Here is a 14,151-nt window from a genome sequence, read left to right as displayed (position 1 = left end):
CCCCGCGTGGCTCTGATTTATTAAAATTTTTTATTTTATTTATCGGCACGTGTGTGTGTGGATGTGCTAGGGTCTCTTGCTACAGTTAAATGCCTATCTGGCTTTACATGGGTAGCTGGAATTGAATTCTACTTTGCAAGCAAGTGCCTTACTGCTCCATCTCCCCAATCCTATCTTTATTTATTCCATTATTACTATTATTATTATGTTTAGTTTTTCGAGGTAGGGTTTAGCTGTAGCTCAGGCTAACCTGGAATTCACTATGTAGTCTCAGGGTGGCCTCGAACTCAGCGATCCTCCCACCTCTCTCCCCCCCACCCCCTGGGGGTGCTGGGATTAAAGGTGTGCGCCTCCATGCCCGGCTTTATTTATTTATTTTTTATTTTATTTAATTTTTGGCCACATGTCCTTGCAAAGCCTGCTTTGGGGATGCTGAAAGATACTGGAGGGCACAAGCTGGGACCTCGCATGGCTAAGACACCCGGCCTCGGCGGACTCCAGCGCGGAATCTGGGGCTCTGGGATAACGGGCTCCGGAAGGAACGTCCCCTGCCCCCGTCGTGAAGCGTCCTTAGCGACCAGCCCGCCTGGGTTGCAGCGGGCAGAGGGCAGTCTGCGGCCAGCGCCGGTCAGCGTGCGGGTGGCCCGCAGGAGGACGGTTCCTGGCGCCCTGCAGACCCGGCCATGGCGTGCCTGTCTCACCGCGAGCCGCGGTCCGAGACCGTGGGCAAGAGGATGCTGGTGACAGGTGGGCGCTGGGCGCGTCGGGGTCCCGGGCCGCGCTACCCACACACCGCGCATCGCCCCAGCCCGCTGGGCACCGGGTGCCATGAACGCGGCCCGTGTCACCAGGCCGGAGCTCGCCTTGGTTCACAGGGCGACATTGTCATTCTGTTGGTCTGGGCCGTGTTAAGGTCCCACACCTTCCTTTTCCTTCCCAGGTATAGATCCTCAGTGACCATCTTGTCCTCTGCTTCCGGACAGTCTGACCTGAGTTTTCATTATGAGCTCTCTGCCATCTTTTTTTATTTTATTTTATTTTTTATTGTTTGGTTTTTCGAGGTAGGGTTTCACTCTAGCTCAGGCTGACCTGGAATTCACTCTGTAGTCTCAGGGTGGCCTCGAACTCACGGCGATCCTCCTACCTCTGCCTCCCAAGTGATGGGATCAAAGGCGTTTTCCACCACGCCCGGCTCTGCCATCTTTTTAAACGTGACATAGTTCTTGGATAAAAACTTACCAACATAAATATAAATGCATCTATATGTAATTATAAATACGTAAATATAACTAAGAAATAATTCTACTTTTTAATAAGCTTTTTTAAAATCTCAGTGTTAGTCTACTAATAAAGTTAGTTTTACTTCCTTAAATTAAAAAATATATTTTTTTATTTATTTGAGAGACAGAGAAAGAGGCAGAAAGAGAGAGAGACAGATAGAATGGGCACACCAGGGCCTCCAGCCACTGTAAATGAAATCCAGATGCATGCGCTACCTCATGCACCTGGCTTATGTGGGTACTGGGGACTCAAACCTGGGTCCTTAAGTTTTGCAGTAAGTACCTTAACTGCACTAAGCCATCTCTCTAGCCCCCTTAAAATTTTTTAAAAAATATTTTACTTATTTGAAAAAGAGAGAGAGGCAAATAGAGAGAATGGGCATGTGCCAGGGCCTCTGGCAACTGCAAAGGAAATCTAGACACAAGCATCACCTTGTGCATTGGCTTATGTAGGTACTAGGGAATTGAACCTGGGTCCTTAGGCTTCGTAGGCAAATGCCTTACCCGCTAAGCCATCTCTCTAGCCCTCCTTAGAATTGTTGAGCAGAGAAAAGTTTGTTTTAAACTCTATGGAACATATACATTAAACCTTACTAATTTATTGGGTTGTCTTTTACCTTGTAATTTTTTAATATGTAATTTATTTATTTGAGAGAAAGAGGCAGAGAGGGGGGGGAAGGGAGATCGTGAGCATGCCAGGGCCTCCAGCCACTGCAAACCAACTCCAGACACATGTGCCCCTTGTGCATCTGGCTAACGTGGGTCCTGGAGAATCAAACCAGGATCCTTTGGCTTTGCAGGCAAATGCCTTAACTGCTAAGCCATCTTTCCAGCCCTACCTTTTTTTTTTTTTTTTTAATATTATTTATTTGCAAGCAGAGCAAGGGTAGGAGAGAGAGGAAATGTGTGTACCAGGGCCTCCTGCCACTGCAAAAGAACTCCAGATACATGTGCCACTTTGTGCTTCTGGCTTTATGTAGGCACTGGGGAATTGAACCTGAGTCGTTAGGCTTTGCAGGCAAGCACTTTAACCACAGAGCCATCTCTCCAGCCCTGAGATGTTTTGAATATTTGCTTCCCACTGGTGACAGTGTGGGGGAGTTGTGGAGCCTCTGAGAGGTGGAGTACTGGGGATTTGAACCCCAGGCTTCCAGGCTTTGCAAGCAAATGTCCTTAACCTCTGAGCCATCCCGTCAGCCCTCCTGGATTGTCTTTTATTCTTTCAACTTGTTTTTTTTATATGATTTGTCTTTGTAGTATGAGAGTGAGGAAGTACAGTCTGAAAACATAACACATGGCTAATTGGACCAAGATCTCAAGATATATAAAAATTCTGATCTTACAGAGAAGAATTGAATTCATATTATGGGGATGTTGTGATGTGAGGTGTCTGTCCCACACACCCCTCTCTAGTAAGTCTCGGGGCATTGAGAAAACTGCCATTTCCCCTCTTGGCGAGTGTGTGGAAGTTTCCTGAATCCTGACTTGCTTCACAACAGTACATACCCCAGACTAAGCCAGTCACGCTCCATCGCCCTCCACAGAATGGCTGGCTTGGGGCAGACAGGCCCCGGCCTCAGGCCAGAGCCCTGAGCAAACAGCCTCCTCCCTGCTGTGGGAGTTGGTAATGAGTCTGCAGTTGCTAAGAGCCCGCCCAGCGCTGGTGACATTAGGAACCTGGGTCATGTCCAATCAGAAGAGTGGGTCTCGGTTCAGAGTAAACGACATCTAAAACCTCCCCTTCCCCTGAGACTTTTAAGTCATCTTTATATATTTTTTGAGAATTTCTTTTCTTTTTTATATATTTTATTTTTATTTATTTGAGAGTGAGAGAGGTACAGAAATAGGCAGGTAAAGAGAGATACATATATATATATGGAGAGAGAGAGAGAGAGAGAGAGAGAGACAATGGGCGCACCAGGACCTCCAGTCACTGCAAATGAACTCCAGATGTGTGTGCCTCCTTGTGCATCTGGCTTATATGAATCCTGGGGAATTGAACCTGAGTCCTTTGGCTTTGCAGGCAAGCACCTTAACTGCTTATATATAACAAGTTATATATCCCTCCAGCCCATTTTTTGAGAATTTTTATATATGAATTAAAATATTTTATTGGCCGGGCATGGTAGCGCACGCCTTTAATCCCAGCACTCGGGTGGCAGAGGTAGGAGGATCGCTGTGAGTTCAAGGCCACCCTGAGACTCCATAGTGAATTCCAGGTCAGCCTGGGCTAGAGTGAGACCCTTCCTCGAAAAACCAAATATATATATATATATATATATATATATATATATATATATATATATATATATATATATATATATATATATTGATTTATTTGAGAGGGAGATAAAGAAACAGACTGACACAGAGAGATAGAATGGGCATGCCAGGGCCTCCAGTCATTGCAAATGAACTCTAGATGCACGTACCATCTTGTGCAACTGACTAACGTGGGTACTGGGGAATCAAACCTGGGTCCTTAGGTTTTGCAGGAAAATGCCTCAACTGCTAAAGTATCTCTCCAGCAATATATATGTTTTTGTTTTTGTTTTTGTTTTATTTTTTGAGGTAGGGTCTCACTCTAGCCCAGGCTGACCTAAACTTCACTATGTAGTTTCAGGGTGACATCGAACTCATGGCAATCCTCCTACCTTTGCCTCCCAAGTGCTGGGATTAATGGCATGTGTCACCATGTCCAGCTTATATTTTTTAACATTAATTTTTATTTTATATTAATTATAACAGATTATTCTGTCTCTCTCTCTCTCTCTCTTTTCATAGTAGGGCTTTTCTCTAGCCCAGTCTGACCTGGAATTCACTATGTAGTCTCAGGGGGGCCTCAAAGTCACTGCGATCCTCCTATCTCTGCCTCCTGAGTGCCGGGATTAAAGGTGTGTGCCACCACACCCAGCTCAGGTTATTCTCTTTTATCCCCTTGCCCCAGCTTCTGTTGTCCTGGAGGCCCTCCTCAGTAGGGTCATGGGTTCACTGTGGGGTCGTGAAGGCCTCAGTCAGTCCCTGTGCTGCGGGGGGGGGCCCATGGCTCAGGGTCTTCCTACCCATTCTGTGGCACTTACAATATTTCCAGCCTGTCTTCCACAATGTTCCCTGAGCCATGGCAAGCCTGTAGTCAGTCTAATTTAGTGTTGAGAGAATTTCTATATTTACAGAAAAATTACAAAGTTAGTACAGAGCATTCTCATATGCCTCCCAGACAGGTATCTTAATTATTGACTATTATTTGGTATTGGTGGCTGAACCAGAGACCTGTGCATGCTAAGCAGGTACTCCATCACTAACCTATGTCCTACCCATCCTCAAGTTTGAACTTGTTATATTAGCGTGGTATGCTTGTTATAGTTCATGATGCATATTATGTGCTAAAATACACACTTCCTCGAGGTCTCCACGTGTCCCTTTCTGTTGGAGGAATCTACCCAGTAACCCACATAGCAGTTAATTGCCATGTCTCCCGAGACTACTCTGGGTTGTGACAACTTCTCAAACTTCCCTTGTTTTTAATGACCTTGACAGTATTTTTTTTAAGATTTATTTATTCAAAAGAGATTTATTTATTCAAAAGAGAAAGAACAGAGAGAGAGAGATCGAATGGGCACACCAGGGTCTCCTGCAAATGAGCTCCGTAGGCATGCACCACTTTGTGCATCTGGCTTTAAGTGGGTACTGGAGAATGGAACCTGGGGCCTTTAGACTTTGTAAGCAAGCACTTTTAACTGCTGAGCCATCTTGCTGAATCGACTGTCCCTGACAGTTTTGAAGAGAATTTATATATAGAATAACCCTCAATTTGGATTTGCCTGATGTTTCTCTTGTGGTCAAACAAGGAGTATGAGTTTGGGGGAGGAAAGTTACCAAGGCTAAGTGTCATTTTCATCATCTTAGGTTAAGACATCCAGTCTCAACATGGTGTCTCGCTGTGCGAACTGGCCGGAGCCAACAGCTGCCATAGTGTTTGCTGCCCATCTCACGGGGTCAGTCCCGGGCACTCTGCGTGCTCTGAAGGACACCTCCACACTCAGCCCTGCTTCATTAAGGAGTGGGAGCGCTGCTGCCTTCCTTAAGGCTAGAACATCTACATATATTATCTGGAACTGGGCTGCATAAGAGCATAGTTTTTTTCTCCACCATCTATTGACTTAAATGGCACACCCCTCATGAATATTTATTGTACGAACTCATGAATATTTATTTTATACTTTGGGCTCTACTCCAGTGTTGTTCTAGCTTTTATTCAGTGCTCCTCCATTGATGCTGTCCCAGACTGTTTCTGCCTTGGGCATTGCTTGCCCTCTGGGTTAGCTGCCGTGCCCGCCCCCCACCACACCACATCTGTGCGGGTTGGTGCGCTGTGTGGTCGGTCAGTCTACACAGGCAGCATGCCCTTTCTTGCTGGCACCATGTCAGAAGCGGCTCTGTGATCATCTGTAGGTTTTCTGTTCCAGTCTGCCCATTCCTTCAAGGAGCTCAGTGACTTAACTGGATTAGACACTTAGGTCTAGGCCGTCATTTCTGTTGAAGCATAGTTTAGTTTAGATGGTCCTAATTGATGATATATGCCTGTCATTCATATATATATATACATACATATATGTATATTATGACATGTGCAAGAAAGTATATGTATACACTAACTTGTGTGGTACTGTGTTGATTTAAATGTAATGCCCGCCATAGGCTCATTTTTGGTTTTGTTTTTCCAAGGTAGGGTCTCACTGTAGCTCAGGCTGACCTAGCATTCACTATATAGTCTCAGGGTGGCCTTGAACCCATGTTGATCGTCCTACTTCTGCCTCCTGAATGCTAGGAGTAAAGGCAGGTGCCACTGTGCCCTGCGGTGCATATGGTGGTGGTGGTTTTTGGTTTTTTGAGGTAGGGTCTCACTCTAGTCCAGGCTGACCTGGAATTCACTATGTAGTCTCAGGGTGGCCTTGAACTCACTGTGATCTTCCTACCTCTGCCTCTTCAGTGCTGGGATTAAAGGCGTGTGCCACCATGCCTGGCTCTCATATGGTTTTTTTTTTTTCTCATATGATTTTAAAAAAGTATTTTATTTATTTGCAAGCAGAGAGACATAGAGAGAGGAGAGACAGACAGAGAGAATGGGCCTTCCAGGGCCTCCAGCCACTGCAAAGTCCAGATGCATGTGCCACTTTGTGCATCTGGCTTTATGTAGGCACTGGGGAATTGAACCCGAATCGTTAGGCTTTGTAGGCAAGCACTTTAATCACAGAGTCCTTCTCCCAGCCCTGAAATGCTCTGAATACTTGGTCCCCACTGGGGACCATTTGGGAAGTGGAGCCTTGCTGGAGGAGGTGGAGCCTTGCTGGAGGAGGTGGAGCCTTGCTGGGGGAGGTGGAGCCTTGCTGGAGGGGGTGGAGCCTTGCTGGGGGAGGGGGCCACTACTCCAGCCCTGCTGGTTCTCACTCGCTCACTCAGACAACTTCCTTCCTGCTGCTATGACCAGAAGTGACGCCGAGCTGCCTGCTCAGCCATGCTGGCCCCACCGTGATGAAATTGCCCTTCAAAAATGGAGGCAGAATAAACCTTTTCTCCCATAAACTGTTTTTTAAAATAGTTTTTTAAATTTTTTATGTTTATTTATTTATTTGAAAGTGACAGACAAAGAGGCACAGAGAGAGAGAGAGAATATGGGCACGCCAGGGCCTCCAGCCACTGCAAACGAACTCCAGATGTGTGCGCCCTCTTGTACATCTGTCTAATGTGGGTCCTGGGAAATTGAGCCTCGAACCAGGATCCTTAGGCTTCACAGGCAAGCGCTTCACCACTAAGCCATCTCTCCAGCCCCCAGAAGGTGTTTGTCCCAGCAATGAGAAGGTGACTTACAGCTCTGTAGCATTCACCCTACACTAATACACATTTCTGTATTTCTATAGCCACCTATGCATAAGCCATGCGTAACCAACCATTTATGCCTGTATTAAGCTAAAGATGAGTGTTTCTTTTGTTTGTTTGTTCATAACAGGGTCTCAATTTCATAATCCTTTTTAACTTTTTTAAAAATTATTTATTTATTTGAGAGCGACAGGCAAAGAAAGAGGCAGAGAGAGAGAGAGACAGAGAGAGAGAGAGAACGGGTGTGCCAGGGCCTCCAGCCACGGCAAACGAACTCCAGATGCATGTGCTACCTTGTGCATCTGGGTTACGTGGGTCCTGGGGAATCAAGCCTTGAACCGGGGTCCTTACACTTCACAGGCAAGTACTTAACTGCTAAGCCATCTCTTCAGCCCTCAATTTCATAATCCTTTTGCCTCAGCCTCCTAGTGCTGGGATTATGTGTGTACACTGCCACACTGTTTCAAAATGAGTTTTTCTTTTATTTATTTTAGTTGGCATGCAAAGTAGTAAGATTCATAATGATACCCTTTTATGCCCTTCCATACCACTCCCTTCTTTTTCTAGTCCTTTGTTCCCCAAAATAATCACTCCTTTTTTTAACTCAAAGATTATTTTCAAGGTAGGGTCTCACTATAGCCCAGGCTGACCTGGAACTCACTGTGTCCTTGACCCCATGACAATCCTACCTCTGTGTGGTGGTTTGATTCAGGTGTTCCCCATAAACTCAGGTGTTCTGAATGCTAGATTCTCAGCTGATGGAGATTTGGGAGTTAATGCTTCCTGGAGGGAGTGTATTATGGGGGGAGGGTTTATGGGTGTTATAGCCAGTGTCTCCTTGCCAGTGTTTGGCACACTCTCTTGTTCCTGTTGTCCACTTTATGTTGGCCAAGAGGTGATGTCCACCCTCAGCTCATGTCATTGTTTTCCCCTACTATCATAGAGCTTCCCCTGGAGCCTGTAAGCCAAAATACACCTTTTTCCCATAAGCTGCTCTTGGTCTGGTGATTTCTGCCAGCAATGTGAACCTGACTGTAAACACCCTGCCTTCCAAGTGCTGAGATTAAAGGCGTATACTACCACACCTGCTCTTCCTTCCATGTCGTGTACATTTCCTGACCGCTCTCATTGTTACAACCCTTCCTTCCATATCGTGTACATTTCCTGACCCTCACTCATTGTTACAACCCCTCCTTTCATATCGTGTACATTTCCTGACCCTCACTCATTGTTACAACCCTTCCTTCCATATCGTGTACATTTCCTGACCCTCACTCATTGTTACAACCCTTCCTTCCATATCGTGTACATTTCCTGATCCTCTCTCATTATGTTACTCACTCCTGTTACAGCCCTTCTTCCCCTCTGCTCCTCTCTATTCTACTTCCATCACCTATTTTTATTCATGTGCTGGGATAACAAGTATATCCCACCATGCCAGACTTAATATGCTTTCATGATTTCCAACTTTTCTTCCTTCCTTCTTTATTTTTTTTATTTTTGGTTTTTCGAGGTAGGGTCTCACTCTAGCTCAGGCTGACCTGGAATTCACTATGGAGTCTCAGGGTGGCCTCGAACTCATGGTGATACACCTACCTCTGCCTCCCGAGTGCTGGGATTAAAGGTGTGCACCACCATGCCTGGCATAATTTCCAATTTTTTTCATGAATTTCCACTTACTCCGAGTTAAAGTTTAAGCTACTTGCTGACGAGTGGGTGCAGAACATGGAACAAAGGGCGGAAGTGGACGACGCGGCCCCTGCAGTGCCAGCTCCGAGAGGGGAGGAAGCCTGAGCCCAGAGATTTCAAAACCAGCCGGAGCCACATACAGACACCCTTGCAGAAACTAATGATTAATCAAGGTGTGGCGGCACACGCTTTTAATCCCAGCACTCGGGAGGCAGAGGTAGGAGGATCGCTGTGAGTCCGAGGCCACCCTGAGACCCCATCGTGAATTCCAGGTCAGCCTGGACTAGTGTGAGTCCCTACCTCAAAAAAACAAACAAAAACAAACAAACAAACAAACACCACCAACAACAAAAAGCAACTTCAGGGTTGGAGAAGAGCCGGCTCAGTGGTGAAGGCGCTTGCCTGCAAAGCCCAAGGACTCCTGTTCCACTCTCCAGGTCCCACATAAGCCACACACACAGTGACACAAGCACATGGTGTCACCCATGTGCATATGGAGTCCAATTGCAGCGGCTGGAGGCCCTAGCACACCGATTCATTCTCTCTTTCTCCCTCTCCCTCTCTCTCTCTGTCTTGCACGAAAAAGGCCAGTCTGTTGGGCTTGCCTCAAAAAAAAAAACCCTCAAAAAATTAATAATTAATCACAAAAGCACAGTAACATCATCTAGCTGCGCTTAACGTTTTTTAGATGGAAGCACTTCAGCTTCAGAAACATTTACAAAGCCCGGGTCAGAGGCGCAGGGCGTGGGGCACTCGGCTTTGCCTGTATTTATCTGGGGTATAATGTGCGCCATATTCAAATTACAGGCTAATGCAAATATTGTGTCTGTAGTCAGCCGTTGCCTATCTTCTAGAAAATCAGCCCATAAACCGGGACTCTTGCTGGACTCCACATTATAAGGGAGTGATCATAGCATGAAGCTTTTGCTAGAAGTGCAGCAGAATCAGAAACACTCTGTAGGAAACGGCCAGAAACGCTCACAACAAATGAACCTGTACGTGGCTGAAGTGTGCAAATGCACGTGTGATTTTCAAAAGCACAGCTCCGTTAGCCTGGGCCTCAGCCCCACTTATTAATCTCATGAGTTTTGTTTTGTTTTGTTTTGCCCTGAGAAACTGTCACACTAGTACTTATGTCTCAAATTCAATCATTTAAAACATAGAAAATTGCTTCACCCTGAATTGCCAGTGGTTTCCTGTTTAGAGGAGAGAATAAAACAGCTCTACCTGGGTCCAGTCCGCTCAAGTCTCATAACTACAGCCCATGGAGGGAATGTCTCAGATGTTCCCAACACAAGCCCTTGTCCATCTGATGATCCTGAGGTCGTGGACCTTTTATTTATTTATTTATTTATTTAGTTATTTTATTTATTTATTTATTTTTTTTTGAGGTAGGGTCTCACTCTAGTCCAGGCTGACCTGGGATTCACTATGTAGTCTCAGAGTGGCCTTGAACTCATGGTGATCCTCCTACCTCTGCCTCCCGAGTGCTGAGATTAAAGGCGTGCGCCACCATGCCTGGCTGCTTTTATCAAGAGACCTGTGATGGAATATCTTGAGCTATTTCTTTAACGTAACCAAGCAGCTAGTTATCTTAACAACGTCCAGCTGATGCGTTGATTTAGTACCCGAGGGCACATCAGAGTCAGGCTCTCCTCCAGTCCTGCCAGGTGTGGCATGAGAGCGTTATTCATTCACTATTGTCTTCCTCTGAACAGTTTTTCTTCTCGCAGGACCTATTGTCATTTTACTAGAGCATCAGTGTCACTCTGAAAGACCTTATTCATCTACAGGTGACCGAATGCAGGAGAATGCATTTGTCTTTCTGGGTCTTGTTTTAAATTTTCCCAGGTTGATACCTTGAAGTTATTGTTAACAGCACTTCTTTTTTTTTCTGCAATAAAAGTGTCATTTTCAGCTGGCGTGGTAGCACACACCTTTAATCCCAGCACTCAGGAGGCAGAGGTAAGAGGATCATCATGAGTTCAAGGTTACTTTGAGACAACATAGTGAATTCCAGGTCTGCCCAGGCTAGAGACCCTACCTCAAAAAACCAAAATAAAGTAATTTTTAAATTTATTATGAACTTTACTGTATGAACAGCTCATGTGTTGGTCCCATTGCTCTCATGTCACCCTCTGTATCCCCTTTCTCCTGCCCCCTTTCTACTGAGGGCCCCCTCACTGAGGTTATGGCATTTACCATAGGGTGGTGAATACATCAGTCATCTTCAGGGAGTGCGGTGGACTGTGCTTCCTTTCTGTCCTGTGGCTCTTACTCTTTCCACCCTCTCTCTTGACGCTTCTTTAAATAAAGGTGAAATGCTTATGGTTAGGCAAAAAATAATCAAAAAGAAATCAAAGATGATTGATGATTATATATTTTTAAGTATTTTATTTATGTGAGAAAGGGCGGGTAGAGAATGGGCACACCAGGGTCTCCAGGCACTGCAAATGAACTCCAGACACATGTGCCACCTTGTGCATCTGGCTTACATGGATACTGGGGAATCGAACCTGGGTCCTTAGGCTTCACAAACAAGTGCCTTAACCGCTAAGACATCTCTCCAGCCCTCAAAGATTATTTTATTGATGATGGTGTGCTGAGCACAGGGCTACTGACCAACTAGAAAACAGGGATAAGCATTGAGTTTCTGCTTTTAAGAAGCAGGAACTGAAAAATCAGATACCAGCCTTGGCTTTTCCTCATAACCTTCCTGAACTCAGTGTTCTTATCCTTGCATAGTTTTGGAATCATAGTACTTCTTTCATATCAATACAATCACTTAAAAAGACTGTTTTTCTTAGAAATGTTTTCCTGGGGGGAGGAAAATGCTGGAATGAGGAAAGATGTTAAACTCATTCTAAAATCTGACCTTTTCTTCATAAGTCAACTAAGTGGAAATTATCTCCCGAAGTCTAAAACCACAAGTATGTTTCTACTTATTTTATTTACATATTCATTTAGTTTAGTTTTTTTTTGTTGTTGTTGTTGTTTTTGAGGTAGAATCTCATTCGCTAGCCTAGGCTGACCTAGAATTCACTATGTAGTCTCAGGATGGCCACGAACTCTCAGCAATACACCTACCTCTGCCTCCCCAGTGCTGGGATTAAAGGCGTGCGCCACCACAAGTATGTTTTAATGGGTCGGAGGAGAAAATGCTCATCTCCATCTACGACTTACGTCCTTAATACGAATGTCACTCCCCTGGGAAGTCTTACTACGATGCACTCGGGACCTGCAGCTCTGGCCTGGCCTGGGCTGCCAGCCGCGGTCAGCACGCTCCCGGCGATGCCAGCGGCCTTGTTCCGGGTGCACACGTTGAGCTGCGCCGATCTAAAACAGCTCGGTCCTTGGTACCCAGTGTGAGCGTGGACAAGGCGCTCCCGGGGCCTCAGGTGTGTTACCTGTGGAACCCACCACGCTCCCAGGAGGTTTAAGGGGGCGAACGCAACCTGCCTAGGGACAATCCATGTTAATTGTTGTCACACGACCTGTGTCCCTGGCAGGTCAGGGCAGCTGACAATGACAGTTACTTGTCATGCTAGTCATGAGAGACTCCACCCCCGCCATCAAGTGTCCCTTAACCTACTGAGCATGCGACTTCGGGATTTTCTGATAAATCTGATCAATAGTACCAAAGAAAACAGGGTCCGCTAAAAATATTTTATGACTGTGGAGAGGGCCCTGTGATTACAGGCACTTGCTTGCAAAGCCTGACAAGCCGGAGTTCAATTCCCCAGTGCCATGTAGAGCCAGGCAACAAACTGGCGCGTGGGTCTGGAGTGTGTTTGTAGTGGCAAGATGCCCTGGTGTGTGCTCACATTCATGCATGTGTGCGTGTGTGCGTGCGTGCAACTTGGCTATATTCACTGAGTACAAAACTAATAAAAATGAATAAAAATGGAACTAGAACAAAGCATATAGGCTAGTCAAGTGGACTAAATAAACAAGTAAATAAAACCAAACACAAAACACCCATGATGCCAGGATCCCTGGACCTTGCGTGGTCTGCCCCATTCCTCCCTTTTCTGAGGACCCTTGGCGACACTAGTGAGCTTCCCTCCCCACCCCCATCCCGCACAAGGGTGAGCGTGCACCCAGGTCACAGCTACCTTTCGAAAGGCAGATGTGACCTGTGGGGAGCTCAGTCCCCTTGTAGGAATGGATACAAAATGAACAGAGCTACCAGTTCCCGAACTGTCCTTGCTCCTCTTCAAGAGGGGAGTATCTTAGACTCCCCCGGGGAGAATCAAAAATAAAAGATAAGTTTATCATTGCCCTCAGCACACAACCACTGGGCACACAGATAAAGAAAGATTGGAATGTGTTTGCAGGAAATGTGTGACTCTGGGCACACGCTTCCTCCTCCGTGAGGGCGGGGAGGTGATGTGGAAATGTGGCCTGGGTGTGAAGATGGTTTTGTGTTAATCTACATGTTAGGAACGCTGTTAGTCATTGCTCAGTGAACCATTAATTCCCTGCTGCCGCTGATCTGGGGTCTCTCCCCCCAGGCTCTGGGCTAGTTGCAGCCAGCCGCTCCTGGGGGAACTCCGAGGGTTAGGGCTCCCTTCTCCCAGCCTCTGCTATGCCAGTGACCCCCAAGGGTTAGTTTGCTAACCCTTTGGCTCTGCTCCTGGAAGCAGCTTGCCCACTTTTGAATAAAGAATTCCAGGGCGGTAGAGATGGTTTAGCAGTTAAGGTGTTTGCCTACAAAGCCTACGGACCCCAGTTTGATTCTCCAGGACCCACGTAAGCCAGATGCACAAGGGGGCACATGCGGATGGAGTTCTTTTGCAGTGGCTGGAGGCCCTGGCATGCCCATTCTCTGTCTCTCTCTCTCTCTCTCTCTCTCTCACTCTCTACCTTTTTCTCTCTCAAATAAATAAATAAAATATATTAGCCAGGAGTGGTGGTGCACGCCTGTAATTCCAGCACTCAGGAGGCAGAGGTAGGAGGATCACTGTGAGTTCAAGGCCACCCTGAGACTACAGAGTGAATTCCCGGTCAGCCTGGGCTAGAGTGACACCCTACCTCAAAAAAACAAAAAAATAAAAAATAAAAAATAAATAAAATGTATTAAAAAGAAGAACTCCAAGGATTAGTTGAGAGGCCTTGTCTTCCAATTGGCTGTAATCCCATACGCATCCCTCACCTTCTTTCTCTTCTGCAGTTGCCAAAACAGAGGCGGTACACTGCACCCTGAGATTTTGAACTTCGTTTGGTCTCTGTTTACATTTTCTTAAATTGCTACCCACAGACATGTAAGGAGTCCTGGAGGGAGGCTGGAATCGGCCCTGGAGCA

General features: G+C 46.1%; 1 protein-coding gene across 1 annotated transcript in view; it reads left to right on the top strand.

Annotated features, from left to right (window-relative positions):
* Nucleotides 1-683: 683 nt before the first annotated feature.
* The window catches only part of C12H4orf45 (chromosome 12 C4orf45 homolog), a 76,531-nt gene continuing 63,063 nt past the window's right edge, over nucleotides 684-14,151 (top strand). Inside the window, exon 1 of the mRNA XM_012948174.1 lies at nucleotides 684-837. Within this exon, the coding sequence (XP_012803628.1) occupies nucleotides 684-837 (154 nt within the window). The remainder of the gene's footprint in view (nucleotides 838-14,151) is intronic.

Source organism: Jaculus jaculus, chromosome 12, assembly GCF_020740685.1.
Source record: "Jaculus jaculus isolate mJacJac1 chromosome 12, mJacJac1.mat.Y.cur, whole genome shotgun sequence".
In the NCBI taxonomy this organism is placed as follows: Eukaryota; Metazoa; Chordata; class Mammalia; order Rodentia; family Dipodidae; genus Jaculus; species Jaculus jaculus.
Note: the sequence above shows the minus strand (reverse complement) of the source record. Positions and strands in the feature narration are given on the sequence as shown.